This window comes from Chiloscyllium plagiosum, chromosome 5 (genome assembly GCF_004010195.1).
Source record: "Chiloscyllium plagiosum isolate BGI_BamShark_2017 chromosome 5, ASM401019v2, whole genome shotgun sequence".
NCBI classification, from domain to species: Eukaryota; Metazoa; Chordata; class Chondrichthyes; order Orectolobiformes; family Hemiscylliidae; genus Chiloscyllium; species Chiloscyllium plagiosum.
This window is the reverse complement of record NC_057714.1, coordinates 57,585,919-57,603,867: the sequence shown is the minus strand read 5'-3', so window position 1 is coordinate 57,603,867 and position 17,949 is coordinate 57,585,919. Positions and strand designations below refer to the sequence as shown.

At 40.4% G+C, this 17,949-nt stretch overlaps 1 protein-coding gene across 1 annotated transcript in view; it reads left to right on the top strand.

Moving 5' to 3' along the window:
- LOC122550254 (contactin-associated protein-like 2) overlaps positions 1–17,949 on the top strand; it is a 2,198,962-nt gene that overhangs the window by 2,150,917 nt on the left and 30,096 nt on the right. Inside the window, exon 19 of the mRNA XM_043691007.1 lies at positions 5,607–5,831. Within this exon, the coding sequence (XP_043546942.1) occupies positions 5,607–5,831 (225 nt within the window). The remainder of the gene's footprint in view (positions 1–5,606; positions 5,832–17,949) is intronic.

The window sequence follows — 17,949 nt, the reverse complement described above, 5'->3', positions numbered from 1 at the left end:
TATCTCTCCACTCTAGAGGCTCCCTGCCTCCACTCCTGATGAAGGGATTTTGCCCGAAACGTCGCTTTTCCTGTTCCTCGGATGCTGCCTGACCTGCTGTGCTTTTCCAGCACCACTCTAATTGAGACTTCTTGAAGACCATATCCACTGCTGGACTCATGAATTCTGAGAAAGGTTGTTAACTAGAGCCCGCTGTCCAGGAATCTCAAGCCCATAAAATCCTATGAAGGCAAGCGTGTAACATTTACAAGAACAATAACAAAAACAAAAATTGCTGGAAAAGCTCAACAGGTCTGCCAGCATCTGTGGAGAGAAATCAGAGTTAGTGACACTTCCTCAGAATTGCTTTTAGCTGCTGCTAATATTGAACTTGATAGGATTGAAAACAGGGTTTCCAACCAAGATTGGAATATCTGGGTCGTATGATTTACTTAATGAATATCAAAGTACAAGGAAATATTTTTCCAAATCTGCTGTAAAACTGAATTGATTGTAAAGCCAGAATATATAGGAACAGAATTAAGCCACTTGGCCCATTGAGTTTGCTCCATCATTCGATCATGGCTTATATGTTTCTCAGCCCCAACATAGCTGTTGCTGTAGCCTTTGACAAAAATGTTGCAATGAATCAATGTATTCCTGGTGTTACAGAAAAGTATTTTTCACTTTTTAAACAAATCCCACAAGACCTCATGTATTAATTTAGCAATATCCACAATGAGATCCATAGACCTGTGCAGTGATGGAGGTGAGCAGGAGCATAGTTCTATATTTTAATGTATCAACCTGTTCCGAGATGTTATTACACATTTCTGGAACAACTGGGACTTGACCTGGGCCTCTTGTCTCAGAGGTAGGGATACTACCATGGTACCACAGGAGCATGGTTGGATATCTTTTCAGAGAATCAAGTAATTAAAATCCTTGTCCTAATTGCATACTTGTAAGATTGCATGCCAACAGTCGTGAGGAAAGAGAAATGTGGTGGCAGAATGTCTTGTGAAGCACTTGAAAGAATCACATGACTCCAGGCTTTTTGCTGTAGCTGCTCTGAGTTCCGTTAAATTAGTTGTTTTCTTTCTCATTGGAATCAAAGGAATCATGATTAAATACTGTGATTAAACTCTAATTAGCATTCAGACATTATCTACAATTGTTCTGCCCATTTATCTGAACACAATGGTTGATAGTTTCCAATAAATAATTTATAAATTTCTTCTCATGTTCAGGGTTCCTCATTAGTAGGACTATGTTTTACACTAAATAATTTTTTTTATTATTATTTTGTACTGAGAATACCGTCAGTGAAGCAGCTAAAAACCAAAACAAAAAATCTACTGGTAGCTCATTGAGTTTATTCAGTGTTGTCTCAACATAGAGACCAGAAGGTTCCTGATCTGTGCAAAAGAATTTCCATTTGGCCAGAGACAAAAAGTTGCTGTAGTTGAATCAGTGCTTTCAGGTTAAAGAGGTAAAACAGCCAGGATCCCTGCCCCTGATTACAATCTAGTGACAGATCAATGGTACAATGCAAGATAAGGTTTTACCATAGACCAGACGATTTGCCAATGGTAGCTATGAATGGAATAGATAGGGTAGAAAGGGAAACACCTTTCCCCTGAGTTGAGGGGTCAATATCCAGAGGACACAGCTTTAAGATAAGCAGCAGGAGGTTTAGAGAGGAATTGTGGAAAGAGTTTTTTCACCCGGAAGGTGGTGAATATCTGGAAATTCAATTCCTTAATATAGTATTATAGGCATGAACCATTCAGACAATGAAGATTGATTTAAATGAGCATTTAAAACATTATGGGGGACAAGACTGTGGGCCAGGTGGTGGAAAATGGGATTATAATAAAGAAATGCTTGATGACCAGTGCAGATACAATGGGCCAAAGGGCCTTTTCATGTATTGTAAACTCTATGACTGCATGACTATAAGGGTTCACACATGAAGATTGTCATTTGAATGAGATACTCAACAGTGACAAGTTCCAATGAATTATGCCCGCGCACAATGAGCAAAATATGAAGATAAAAAAAGAATGCAAATAGATCCTAAGAAAATAGTCAAAGTTGAAAATATTGGACCTTTTTTAGGCCGTCTCTGGTGAGGAAATAGACTAGAGGGTGTTTAAAATAGAGCTGCCAGAGCATGAACAATTCCTTTTCTCCGTCAAGATCCCCCATACCATTTTTCCATGGATGGGATGAGAAGTTTTGAGTGCAAGTATTGGAAGGTCAACCAATTAAGAGCCTAACAAGTCCTGCTAACAGAGACGAGCTTGATTTCCAATCACCGCCCATGAGGCCAGTTTAACTTCAAGGACAGGCTGAGACACCAATGCACCAGGTAGGCAAGGAGGCCTTATCTTATACCTGAGTGCAATCCCAGCCATATGTCACCTTGCACCTCACAGCCTTTCAGAATACAGTGGTGGCCTGACAAGCTTTGGAGAGAGAGTCCTTATATTTCAAAGTGCCTTTCCCTCACTTGCTTCCCATTGAACCCTGATGCTGTTTTTGAGCTGGAAGGACTTTGATTGATCCTCCAGCTCAGACAACATGCCCATCCTTAACTGAGCAGTGATCCTGCACTGTAACCATTAATTGACCACTCCAAGGGAAATCACACTGAATGACTGTTTCTGATTCATGCATGCTTTTAATTGTAGTCTAATGGTGCAGTTAAAAAGCACACAGGAAAATCTAGCATATTGTGGCAACGATTGCTTGGAAACATAGAACAATTATTAATGTCCCAATACTTTAATAATGCAAAATGATCTATTATGAATCAATGGAATTTTAATATAGTCTTGAATAGTTGAAGTGCAGATGTTTGACTGACAATACACAAATTTATGGGATAGCTAAAGACACTCATAATGAAGCAATGGATATTGAGAGGGCATTAGATTATTATTTGATTGGAAACAATGTGCAGGATTACAGATAAAGGCTTGAGATTAGCACAAAGCCAAAGTGCTCAGAAAATTGGTATTGACACAGTGGGCTGAATTGCCTTCTTCTGCACCATGATAATATTGTGATTCTATGAACAGTTTTCAGTCATAACAAACCAGTTTATCTTCCCATTGTATTGTTCCTCCATTTATATACTGAATTAGGCAAAAGTGAGAACTGCAGATGCTGGAGATCAGAGTCTAGATTAGAGTGGTGCTGGAAAAGCACAGCAAGTCAGATAACATCCGAGGAGCAGGAAAATCGACGCTTCAGGCAAAAGTTCTTCATCAGGAATGAAGGCAGGGAGCCTCTGGGATGAAGAGATAAATGGGAGGGGGTTTGGGGCTGGGGAGAAGGTAGCCAAGAGTACAATAGGTGGATGGTGGTGGGGATAAAGGTGATAGGTCAGAGAGGAAGGTGGAGCAGATATGCAGGAAGGAAGATTTGTAGGTAGGACAGGTCATGAGGATGGTGCAGAGCTGGAAGGTTGGAACTGGGGTAAGGTGGGGGGAGGGGGAAATGAGAAAACTGGTAAAGTCCACGTTGATGCCCTGCGGTTGAAGTGTTCCGAGGCAGAAGATAAGGCGTTCTTCCTCCAGGCGTCAGGTGGTGAGGGAGTGGCGGTGGAGGAGGCCCAGGACCTGCATGTCCTCGGCAGAGTATGAGGGGGACTTGAAATGTTGGGCCACGGAGCGGTGGGGTTGATTGGTGCGGGTGTCCTAGAGATGTTCCCTAAAGCGCTGTGCGAGAAGGCGTTCAGTCTCCCCAATGTAAAGGAGACCGCATCGGGAGCAACAGATACAATAAATGACAATGGTGGATGTGCACCTTGAACTATAACAATGTTAGATGTAAAACAATCATCAATGATTCACACCATAAATAATTTTAAGGAAATTAATAAGCACCTCAGCAGTGTCTTGACATTCATCTGTTCCCATTGTTGTCCTACAGATGCAGCACACCAGCCATTTTAACCTAATTTGCAGTTGTCACCAAAGGTGAAACTGTGATGTTACAGGATGATGTATAATGCAGAACAATTGTAATGAAATCTCATTTTAATTTTAATTAAGGATACAGGTATCCATAAATCACATAAATTGACCATAACTAAAGCAAAAGTGATCATTATCCTGTGGTGAAAATCAAACAAAATGATGATAAATTGGAACAATGATCGTTATAGATACCTGCGTTTTCAAACCTTATATCCTGATATTGGATCCAACCACAAATTGATCCAAGGTCTATTGGGACCTATCTAATTATTTAATTGGATAAAATCATATTGGAGTCTTTTTGAAATTATTCATATTTTTAACGTATCTATCATTACAAGCACATGTACTAACCTTCTGCAGACAAAGGTGAAACACAAACACAGGGAATGATTACTCATATGGGTTATTAGACATTAGACACAAGAAGACAATAACATACTGAAGCTACATTAGATTGCAGAATCTTGGTTCGAGCAGAAGTAATGATATCATAATTGACTTCAATGCTCTCAAGTTAGGAACAAAGTAAAAGGCACAGGATACAAAATGAGCTGTAATCAGATACATAAAGTAATGAAATCCAACATTCTCCAAAATTAATGGTAGTTTTGTACTTGATTTTCATATCAATATGTATGAATGGAGGGGAAATGTTTAAATTGTTTAATTTAGGTGTATTGACATCATTATAATTTTTATAAGAGTCAAAAGAAATTCGTAACAAAACTGTTGGTATTTGCACAATCAAAGTAGCACAGTAGCACTGCTTCTGAATGTAAACTGTGAGTTAAATTGAATAGAACCTTCTATTTCAACATTTCACATCAGTTACTTTTGAAAGCTTGTGACAAATTCATGATCTTCTGTGAGCACCACATGGGCAGATGTTCTTCTCACTGTACTGAAGCATAAAAAATACTTCTCAACAGTACACACGACAAAGTCAAATGGGCTGTGTTCCAGATATGCAATTCATCTTGCTTCATATCCTCTGTTTCAGCTAAGCAATTTTTCAAACAATCCAAGTGCAATAAGCGAACATTTGGCCTATTGTTGATGCCTTTTATAGGCAAAGGAAAAAGAATGGCAGGCTAATAATGATTTCTACTTTAGTCCAACAGAGCATATTCAATTTTGTGGTCTTACTACTGACCCCTTTTATTGTAACTATGTGATTAATATATGTGATGTTCGGGCAGTTTATAGGTTGTGCATCTAACCCAGATTACTGCCCCTCATAATAGTTAGTTGGCTATTTGTTCAACCTTTACATCAGTCTTATATCATAGCCATTCTGCTGTGGAGGTTTAGACAACTACAAACACAGTTTGCTTCCATTTGATCAAAGAGGCCATCTGTTATGTTTACACATTCACTGTTGGCTTTATGACCTTCAACACAAGAAGACTCATGTTGTATTGCTTCAACACTTAAGTAAAGACCATTGCCATTGACTCAACTGCTGAAAGTAGGATAAAAGAACAGTAAAGTACTTCCATTAGTAATCACAGTATTTGACATGTCATGATTAACTATTTGGTACTTGTTTCTTTAATAGAATGCAGCTGATGTTTTGCTTCTGCTACGTGTAAACTGCTTTCATAAACTGCTTTCTAACATCAATTGCTTTTGCAGATGTCGGTGGGTTTTTTGAGGCTGGGACCTGGATACGCTACAACTTCCTGTCTCCTATTGACATTCCTAAGGACTTCAAGAGTGCACCACAGCCAGCAAACCCCAACCTTACCTTGACCAAAGAGGATCTGGTTTTCAGTTTCAGCACGACAAACACGCCCAGTATTCTCCTGTATATTAGCACCTACTCCCCGGATTATATGGCCGTGATTCTGAAACACAATGGTAAGATGGTGACATCCTATTTTATAACTCTGCTTATAATTTTAAATGTGTGCTTCATGTGTAATTTGAGATTTGAAAATGCTTTCAATATCTTGGTGTTTGTTAATTCTATTTTAAATTTGAATAGCTATGGCTAACAATCTCACACACTTGATGCAGATTGTGTGAGATCTTCATCAAGTGCAAGTAATAGCATATTTACACTAAACAGGTGGCCCTCACTAAGCGGTTTCTTGGGTTAGAACTTCCAAATTAAGCCATTGAGAAATTCAAACAGGTCGCTCTATTCTTCAACGTAGAGTGCACACTGTTCCTATGTATAGCTCAATTCATATGCCTAAATTCAATGAGCTTTAACATAGGTGACAAAAAGCTAAGCTTGGGTATCTTAAAATATGCACAGCAGTAATAGTGAAGAATGACCAGTAAAAACAGCAAATAATCTTCCTGTCGCTAATTCAGAAAGAATCACAGGATGTGGCTACTTTCAGCCACAGACACTTTCCTCTCTGTACCTCAACATCAAGCACTGAATATTTGAACATATTTTCTCATGTTCAGCTTCCAAGTTTTGTATTCCAGGGCAAATGGAAACAGAGAGAGGAATCTTCATTGGCAGCAGAGTCTTTCTTGTTGGTTACAGAGCTAGCAAGAGGCCCACACTGCATCTTCTGCCAGTCAGGCCACTAAAGATGAATTTCAGGCCTCATAGAATTATAGAGGGGTTAGAGCACAGAAGGCATCATTCAGCTTGTCACAATGTATCTACTCTCTGCCAACACAGCAAAACAGTTTTCATTCCCTGCCTTTTCCTCATCGTTATGCATTTTTTAATCTCTCTTCAGTTAATTATTCTTTCCTCTTTGAAAAGGTCTGATTAGCTCCTCGACCACCATATTTCTCTGACAGTGTGTTTAAAATTCGAACCACTTATTATGTAAGCAAGACTTTTCCCATGTTGCTGTTGCTTCTTTTGCCTGTATCCTTAAGCCAACATCCTCTGGTTCTTGACCTTTCTGCCAATGACAGCAGTTTCACCCTGTCTGTTCTGGTCAGGTATGATATGATTTTCAGATCAGGAGCAACTTGCTGCATTTTTAATGTATCTCCACTGGGCAACAATGAGTCCTGTTAAAGAGGACACTTTATTAACCGCAAATCTCACCTAATAAAAATGCATCTTCATATCTTACCATGCAGGTCTGGTGAAAAGGTTGTAGTTATGTCCAGCAGAAGGGTATTGGATCCTGGGTTAGTGAGTGCAGTGCCCAAGGGTGGGTTTGGTCGGGTCCCGGCAGCACAGGACAGATGCCGCATTCTATAGGGAGAGAGCTTGTATCAGGTCCCAGACAGAGGGGGTTATATGGGGTCCTGAGCAGAGGTGGGGGTTGTCAGATCCCAGCCAGAAAGGAATGCATTGGGTCCAGTAGCAGGTGGTCCCAAGTGGAGGTTTGTCAGGTTCAGTGACAGGAAGGGGGTTGTGGATTGTTCCCGGAGGAGAGATTAGTGTTGAGGCCAGTGGCAGGAGTCTAGGATTGAGGAGTGCTGGGTGTAATGGTGAGGTGAGCGTTATCAAGTGAATGTTTGGGGATGTTGAGGTTTATATGAGAAGGGTTTTTGGTAAGTTGAGAGTCAGTTTAATACTTAAACAGGAGTGACACGAGTCATCTAATGTTTCTGACTGACTATTTAGTTAACTGCAACAGAACCTTCCAAAATCTCTGAATTAAATGGAAATATCTGGGTGATCCCAGCTGCAGAAGATTTGCTCATCATAATATTCAATTTCCCAGGCAATTCCCTCAGTATCTGCTCTGACATGGGTTCTGCACGGTCCTGATGTGCAACTCCCAGCTATGCTGCACAAATATGCTGCACATTGGAAATTCCAGACCATTATTTCTAGAAGTTTCCCTACCACCAAAGTAAAACAGACTGGTCTTTATAGAATCACAGACACCCTACAATACAGTTAGAGGCCATTCAGCCCATTGGGTCTGTACCGACCACCCAAAGAGTATCCCACCTCAACCCCTGTGCCCGTAACCCCACATTTACCATGAGTAATTCTCCTTAGTTTACAGCACCCTAGACACTATGGGATGATCTAGCATGGCCAATCCACATGACATGTAGATCTTTGGACTGTGGGAGGAAACAAGAGCATCCAGCAGAAAACATATGCAAAACATAGGAGAACGTGAAAACTCCACACAGGCAGTCACCCAAGGTTGGAATCGAACCCAGGTCCCTGGCATTGTGAGTCAGCAATGTTAGCCACGCCTCCATGCCATGCAATTGCTGGCCTGATTCTTACAACCTTTTTTTTTGAACAATGACATAATCTTTGAAGTCCTCCAGCTCTCTGACACCACCCCAAACCCAGGGAAGACTGAAAGATTATGCCTATACCTATTATTTCCACTCTGACTTCCTTCAGTATCCTTGGATACATCTGATCTGGCCCAGATGTCTTGTCGGCTCTAACTAACAACAGCTTATCCAATATCTTCCTATTAATTTTGAACATTGTAGTGACTGAATTTCTTCCCTGTCACCATAGCTTGGGAAACATCTGCTTCTTTGGTAAAGGTGGATGCACAATATTAATTTGATACTTGAGCCATGCCTCTGTCTGTGGTTTCCTAACATTCAACTAACCCTGTATCCATACCATCACTATCCATTTGTTCCATGGACTTCCACTTTGCTGACAAAGCAGTTGTGTGACACTTTATCAAACACCTTTGGAAGTCCACGTACACCACATCATCTGCAATAGCTTCACCAATTGTCTTTGTTACTTCATTAAAAAAATTTAAAAGATCGTTTCACTTGAAATTGTGAATATGAGAAGTCCGTGGTTCAGCTGTGATCTGTTTTCCATAATGACACAGAGGAGGATTTCACCTTGTGCCCATAATGGGTGGCAGAATTGATGTGGATGAAATAACTCCAGAGGGTAGCATCCCATTACCAAATCATCCTTTATTTACACATGAACAGTGCTTGACTATCGTACTGCCTCCTAAAGAGTTAGGCCTCAGAATATCAGTATCAGGCCCCCTGATTGGACGAGATTAGCAATCCAATCAGAAAACTCATATTCTAAGATGGCCAGCTTGTTACAGTCACTGCAGTGGATACATCTTCAATCACTTGTATCGAGTGTAAATGACTAAACCTAGTTCCATCGAGGTAGGCACTAGTTAGCTAATCATACATTCCAGTTCCTTTCAGCAAAACATTTTGTGATCACAGTTGTAAATTTTTACAGAAGTTCTGCTGTTGTAGTTCCTAATTTTTTTTTGATTCATTGTTTTGACTAAAGTCCAAACTGTGTACAAAATCAATTCACTCTCCAGCCAGACTTAAAAACTGTTTTGAAAGAAATTGCCATGTTTACAGAACTACTTAAAAGTTCATTTTTAATTTCAGACACACAGAACAACCCACAATTTTCTAACTGAAAAAAGAAATCCAAGTTTATTGCAGCTAATATTAAAATGATAGATTCGTGTTCCACAATTTACATCATATTATACAGGGCATAAAGTATAAACTATGCACATTGTTATAATAAGTAGTGTGATACATAAGTGGCACAAACAGAATGATATCCTGAGTATATTCCTTTTGCAGTTAGTTGCAAAATATTTTTTGAAATTTGCTTTCAGCCATTTGCTAATAAATTTCCAGTGAGATGCTTTCAGGCAGGATTAGGTAAGAAAACAGAGGCAGATAGATTAATAAATATTTATGCAGAATAGATTAATCATGAAAAATAAAACACATAAGGAGAAAGATCTAGAACCGGAAATGAGAGGAGAGAAAACTGAAACCAGAGAGAGCAGTATTAATAATATCATGTGTAAATTAAGAAGTCTAATTTGCTAGTTTTAAAAGTATAAACTACTATTATTATAATATTGGTCAGCATAGACAAGTTGGACTGAAGGGTCTATTTCTGTGCTGTACATCTCTATGATTCTATTACTCTAAGTCTGTCATTGTCCCAATGCTATGTAAGACTGTATAGTTTCTGTATAGTTTCACAGAGATTTACATGGATTCAAGCAGTTTTTGAGCAAAATAAAATTTAATTCTGCAAAAACAAATGTACCCCGCACACTCACACCAACATACGTACCCTCTCACACATACCCTGTCACACTCACACACACACTTAACCAAGCTTACACACACACACACTCTTTAACGTGCACTCATACCCACACACACACTCACATGCACACTCAATCTGTCGCTCCTTCCTGCACGCATATATAAGCTTATGGGGTGCATTTGTTTTTGTACTTTGCAAATTTTGACATGTTCAACTTGTTCTTCACATTTAGAAAGGTATGATTTTTCTGCTTGTGGACTAAACATTTTTTGATCTTGATATCGTAGTTGACGACTTTCTTGAGTTATTTGTTCTGTCAAACAAGGTACCTACTTTGAGTCTATGTGTAACTGACAGGGTGGTTTACTCTCTTTCCTTTCACTTTCGAAAAACATCAATTATAAGAGCAATTTATATAGAATTATGGATGTTATGAATCCATTCTGAAGGCATTTAATTCTAAATTGGATTTTTGTCAATTCACTGACAAGTGGTTTTGCCATATGTTTATTTAATTATCCAAACCAGTGAAAGCCCACATATACTTTTATGATTCATTTCCCCAAACTACTTACTTGTGTAAAGCTTGTTACATTTGTGTTTAATGGAAAATAGTTTGCAATACAGGCAATTCTACAATATAATTAGATGTGAAGATTTGCAAGTTTCCAAATTCTGAAGTTTCTTATTAAGTCATTTTTAAAAGGAGTATGCATCTTCTGTTGCCATTTGCACATTCCTTTTAGTATCAAATAATTGCTAGTATTGGGTACTTTTATCATCAGGAAGTACAGCACTGGCATAATCTGAGCACATAGTGTAGTGTAAATTATGTAGCAACAGTTTGTGAAAAGAGATTTAACTTGTTAAAAATTGCTACGTGTCACTGAATAGACTAAAATGAGTGCCTCTTTCTGAAAAGAATTCACACCACGAATATCTCTCAAATATCTGAAATAGTTTCTCCAAAAATTAGTTTTCTTCCTGCTTCTTTTAAAACTGCCATCTTATGCAAGGATGTACCATTCAATGGACACTCAACATACACAGGAACCATACCTCAGTGTAAGCCTGTGTGCTGAATACAATAAAACTAGTGTCATGAAATTTGTTGCAGCTAAATCCACATCCGCATTAAACCCAACCCTGCCTCGAATGTGGTATATCTATCTAGAAGCATTTTTCAGTGAGGCTCACTGAATAGCATATGAGATTGGAAGCCTTGTTTGGCTATTCCCTTCCCTCATCTAAGATGCTGAGATTAATTGTAATGCCATTTCACAGTGGCTCAGTGGTTAGCATGGCTGACTCACAGCACCAGTGTACCAGGTTCAATTCCAGCCTTGGGTGACTGGGAGTTTGCACATTCTCCCAGTGTCTGCGAGGGTCTCCTCCAGGTGCTCCGGTTTCCTCCCACAGTCAAAAGATGTGCAGATCAGGTGAATTGGCCATGCTTAATTGCCCCATAGTGTTAATTCAATTAGAGGGAAATGGGTCTGGGTGGGTTACTCTTCGGAGGGTCGGTGTGGACTGGTTGGGCCAAAGGGCCTGTTTGCACACTGTAGGGAATCTAATCTAATCTTCAAATTAGTACAGACCAGCAAACCTGGTGTATTTCTGATCTAACTCTGTACTAGACTGAACAATGAAGCTATTAATACAGTGATTAGGATGCTCCTTTGAATCCACTTTGTGCAATTGCTCCTGCCCAGGCAGAACGTCTTGGTCAGATTTCTTTTGTGAACCTATGTCTGATGCCAGGCTTCAAAGATTAAAGAGAGAAATAATAAGATTCAAAGATTGCACTTGAGCCTGTTCATTTTCTGAAACCTGCAGCCTAATATTTGGGAGATAGATCAGACTATATTAGAAAGCTGTTGTGTCATCCCTCAGATCTGGCTTTAATTTCAGGTTCCACTGATGGGATAGGAAATGGATGTGATGCCCTTATTGGTTACAAGCATCCTAAGTGAAGAAAGATTTGAACAGTTATGAGCACAAAAGGTGTCAACAGTAGATTTATAAGCCTAATGAAAACAATGCAGTGAGTGTTGAAACATGCTTTTAACTAAGTAAACTGCAAGCTGGCCTTTCAGAGTGTATATCCAAAAGAACATCTACAAGGCACAAGTCAGGAGTGAGATGGAATAGTCTCCACTTGCCTGGATGGCTGCAGCTCCAACAACACTCAAGACGCTTGACACCATCCACGACAAAGCAACCCTCTTGATTGGCACCACATCTACAAATGTTCAATTCCTCCACCACCAGCACTCAGTAGCAGCATTGTGGGCTATTTACAAGATGCACTGCAGAAATTCACCAAAGATCCTTAAACAGCATCTTCCAAACCCACAACTACTTCCATCTAGAAGGACAAGGGCATCAGGTACTTGGGAATACCACCACCTGCAGTTCCCATCCAAGCCATTCACCATCCTGGCTTGGAAATATACCGCCATTCCTTCACAGTCAAATTCCTGGAATTCCCTCCCTACCGGCATTGTGGGTCAACCCACAGCAAGTGGACTGCAGCTATTCAAGATGGCAGCTCACACCACCTTCTCAAGGGCAAACAGGGATGGGCTATCAATGCTGGGCAGCCAGCGACACCCAAGTCCCACAAATGAATTTAAAAAAACATTGACTGGATTAAGCACTACCACGTCCAAGCACAAAGCTCTGGAGTGTCCTTGGATCCAATTAACTGGCTTGCATCATTTTAATTTTTTGGGCATTTGGTATGAGGCGAAGTAGATTTCTATTAATCTATAGATGGAAGTCCCACCTCACTGAGATGCAGACCAATTCAAAGCCAGCAGCTCTGTGTCATAACAGGATCAGTGGTCAATGCCATTACTATAAGAGACCCAGTAGAAAGAAAATCCATGGATGACCCCAAAAGTAGGTATATCTGGAATCTCACTGGGGCTGACCATTTATGCCCTGATGAGGGTTTTGGGGGTCATGTTGGGCAAGGTTGGGGAGAGGGTATGATGGTAGGTGGTGTCAGTATGGAGAGCAAAATCTATGGGACAAGGGGACCTCAATTGGCACTGGAGTGTGGAAAGGAGTTAGCAACTAGCAATCTGCAATGTTAAATCTGCTGGGCTACACAATGGATATAGGGACCTCCTTGACTTATTCAAAGAATTGAAGGAGGAATGAACCCCATAAATGGGCACTAATTGCAGCACACCCAACCCCTCTGCCAACTGCCTGTCAAATCATAGTGGGGACGGCTGGCAGTTGGCAGCACACGGCTGATGGCAAGGTGCCTGGATTTACAGGCTCGCCCATGTGTATTCCTATTCATAAATGACCCATAAAATTCAGCCCAGAGAAATGTTTAAGTTTAAGAAATGACTATAAAGCATAGAAAGTTTGATAGATCCACCTTGCACACCCATGTTCTCACCAGACCCCGAGATCTGTGAAGTAGAAAATTTATAAAAGTGGCCAACATTTTCTTTAAACATTCTCGACACCAAAAGTATGAAATCTGGTCATGCTGAGCACATAATGTGTGCACATTCTAGTTATAACCTTATTTTGAGTTACACTCAACTTGTGAAGTGAAGATTGTCGTAGTAAGTATAGGGATGACAACATAAGAAATAGGAACAGGAGTAGGCCACTCAACCCATTGAGCAAACCCCACCATTTCACACAATCATAGAAGATCAAGAATCAAGTTATTTAAGGAAGGAAACTGCCATCCTTACCTGGTCCTTACATGTGACTCCAGACCCACAAAAATGTGGATGACTTTTAACTGCCCTCAGGGACATAGGGACTGGCTAAGCCAGCAAAACCCTCATCCTTTGGATGCTTTTTTTACTCTTGTTTTCTCCCTCCTTTTTGAAACAGCAGAGTTATATTTTCTATCCTCCAACCTGCTTGAACTGTTCCAGAATCTATAGAATTTTGGAAGATGACAACCAACTATTTCATTGGCACCTCCTGAACAAGGTGTGAGTGGGTAAAAGCATCACTCTTCGTTGGATTTAAAATTATCCTTAATTATTTTTGTTAACAATGATTTGGCCACTTTTCTTGTTGTGAGTATTCTCCTGAAAGAAACATTTGCAATGGATGTAAATTTCTTGAATGCCAACCATTGTCTATCCACAGCCATGCCTTTTAATGAAGTAGTTCAATGCAGTCAACTCAACACTCATACTTCATGATTTATTTTGTTTAGATTTAATATGAAGAAGTTGGGGCATACAGTTGATTCTAATATTACACAGTAGTTTCGTTCTCATGCGATCTTGCATTATAAGAAAATCACGCAATAGCTGCACCATTTAAACTAATGGGTCCAGAATCGCATTCTCACCAATGCATGAAAGAAAGGTTCACATTCTATAAAAAACTGTCTAAATTCTTCAATCACGTTAAAGCCAATTCACATTGAAGAAACACATGTTATAGCAGAACCAACTGTACTTATGTGTTAAATTGGTTAAAAGATGTTTCTATGATTGTCATAGTCATTATTCTTCCTTCTCCCCATGTTCATGTTGACAATATTCTTGCCTGACAACATATACACTTTCTCACTCATAGTTCCCAACAGAAATCTTCTCGACTGTTATCACAGTTCACACTTCTACCCTTATCTTCACAGTTTATATTAATATTTTCCATCCTTTTCAGTTGATACCACAATTCTTAAATTTCCTTCTAGTTACTGGAGCTCTCCCTCCATCCATAATTTGTAATCAGCCACTTCTAATGTTTTCTGCTGGAACACTTCTCCACCTAATCCTTCCATCTCATCAACTTCATGTCAATACTTCCTTCACCTACAGCTCTTCACAATGGAATTCTTTATCTCTCTCCCTTCAGGTGGCCTTCTTCTACCCTTTCATTCACACAAACAAATTTTTCTGGGCACTGCAGGCTCCTATGTAATGATGCTGCTTATTTTCCCCTATTCATTTGTATATTTTCAGATTTGAAATGATAGGATTTCCTGGGAACTAAAATTGAAGTGAGTGGATGTCACTGTTAGCACTAATGGGAGAATCAACAATCATTGTGTAAACTCACAGCTGGTTAACCACAATTTAGTCTCATCTATTTGTTGATCCTCTGAGACAGAAGCCAGAAGGCAGTTTCTTTTACAGGCAAAGAAATAATAAGCTATTGACCAATCTGTCATTTGAGGAAAGTGCATGTTTTTAAAGGGCCTCTGGGTTCTTTAGCTGTGAATGTTCTGATTCACTTAAGTTATAAAGGAACTGAGGTAAGGAAAGACTTAGCAAATGCTAACTGTTTCAATGTTGAATTTGCTTTGCAGTTTTTAAATATGTGAGACAGGAAATGACTTATTGAGCCTAAGGATATTGAAGTGTCTTGCTGTTGGAAAGCAAAATCTGACAGAAAAAAGCATAAGCCTGTTAGGGAGGCTAAGGAACTTAATAATCGGAAAATTGGGTTGTGTTGAACTTACAACATAGAAACATGCCATTTGACTCACTTGTCCATTACCAATGTTTGTATTTTTTAAAAATGAATTCATTCATGGGATGTGGGCATCACTGACTGGCCAACACTTATTGCCCATCCCTAATGCCCTTCAGCAGGTCATTGGAACTCGCTTGTTGACCTGCTGCACTCCATTTACAGTCTATTTAGGGAACTCCTTCAGAGATGTCCTGGAGCTATGGTGACTGACCTCCCACTACCCCAGTCATCCTCCTTTCTGCCAGGTATATCTGAGTGGAAAGTTTCCCTGATCCCCACTGACTGCAGTTTTGCTAGGTCCCCTTGATGCCAAACTGAGAGAAATGCAACCTTGATGTCGAGGGCAGTCACTGTCACCTCACTGCTGAAGTTCAGGTTTTTGTCCGTGTTTGAATTAAGGGTGTGATGATATCAGAATCTCTGTGGCCCTGGTGGAATCCAAAATAAGCATTGGTGAGCTGGTTATTGCAAAGCAATTGCTGCTTAATAGTGCTGTCAAAAGCACTTTCCATTATTTTATTGCTGATTGAGAGTAGACAGGGTGGAATTTGGCTATGTTCAATTTATTCTGCTTCTTGTGTACAAGACCGACCTAGGCAATTTTCCACATTGTCAGATAGATGCCAATATTGTAACATTGGACCAGAAGTCTTCAGTACTGTTGCTGGAATGCTGTCAAGGCCCATAGCCTTTGTAGTATCCAGTACCTTCAACCATTTCTTACATTATGAGGCGTGTGACTAAAGATTTACATCTATGATATTAGGGACCTTTGGAGGAGGCCAAGATGGATCATCCACTCAACATTTCTGGCTGAAGATTGGTGCAATTGCTTCAGCCTATCTTTGGCACTGAAGCACTGATACCCTGCACAAAGGTACCCTGCACACTTCGTGACATTTGTCCTGGACATGGCAGACAGGAGGAGATCAGTGCCTCATTGATGCACCAGGAGTTGGATGGGGCTAAGGACGAGCAGTGATGAGCATAACACAAGACCGTGTCAGCCTTGTCTTAGATTCGCCATCTAGACGACAGTCTAGAAGAATGCTGAGTACTGTAAGAAGTGGGTTAAGGCAATCACCACTTCGCTGGTTTATGGGAGGGTGACAATAGCCTAGTAGTATTATTGCTGAACTGTTAATCTGGAGAGCTGGGTAATGTTCTGGGGACCCTGGTTTAAAACTCACCACAGCAGATGGTGGAATTGGAATTAAGAATCAACTAATGACTATGAATCCAATGTTGGTTGTCAGGAAAAATCTATTAAGGAAACTGCCATCCTTACCCGTCAAGATTAGAGGAAAGTCAACGTTTCAGGCAAAAGCCCTTTATCAGTACCCACCTCTGCCTACCATCCTTACCTGGTCTGGCCTACATGTGACTCCAGACCCATAGCAAGATGATTGACAATTAGTGATGTGCAATAAATGCTGGCCTCGCAAGCAACACCTTTATCCCATGATAGAATAAAGAGAAGTGTCACTATCTTTTCTCCAAAACATCACACTCATCTCTCCTACTGTACCTTTCTTCCACCAAGGCTCATGCTCCAATATTCTCACCAGTTCCTGCAACATCTTCCCTCAATCACTGGCACCCATCCTTAACCCAATACAACTAACGCCACATGCCATCTGCATTGCCTATTCAATTCCTTGGGACACCTCCCCACCCACCTGGAAAATAACGGCTGTGCCATTCACTTTCATCTCCCATGTTACCAGCCTCTTTCTCATTCACGAAGAAAAGAAAAGCCTTTGATAGGGTGGAAAGACTCAAGATAGGTAGTAGCCTGCTTAAAATTTGACTCTTCATCACTTATGTGGAGAGTTCCTGAAGCTGACTGTATCCAAGTTATTGGCGGTTTCCCTTGACTTGCTGTGCTGGAGTTCCCTAAACAAAGCCCGACCCCCTGCCTTGACTGAGACTGGTACCCCATAAGATGGTAAGCTGCCTTCCTTTGTGCCTGTGCTAAAGGGCAAGGCAAGGTAGAAATAATATGACCACTTTGGCTAAGGGGCAAAGTACTCAAATGCAAGCTAATGCAAGACAGGGATGCTGTGAGCATGAACTTAGGTTAGGTTCAGAGTGAGTAAGCTATATGACAGTGAATGAAGAAGTCAGAGATGCAGTCTGGTCTAGTCCATGAGTTGGCTGTGTGTTGCTGAGTGCACAGTGCCCTTGCTGCAGCTTTACAATGAGAGCCACAGCCCAAGGTACAGCAATGAAGTGCAGGATATCATGTAAGTAGACTGAAGATGTATCGTGAGGGTTCTTAGAGGCTGGCACATATCAGATGCCAACATCCAAGGGCATATGTTGCATGTGGCTGGTGTCCATGAGTGTGTCCTGAAATGTTGGTGCCTAGTGTCCAACATGGAAATAGTTCAGATTGAGTTGTGAGCTGAATTCCTCTGATACCCGCTTTAATTTCCATGTTAAGATTTCTTGACATCTAGCTTGTTTGGTAAGATGGGAAGGTGAATATTAAAGGGATGAGTTACACTTTTACTA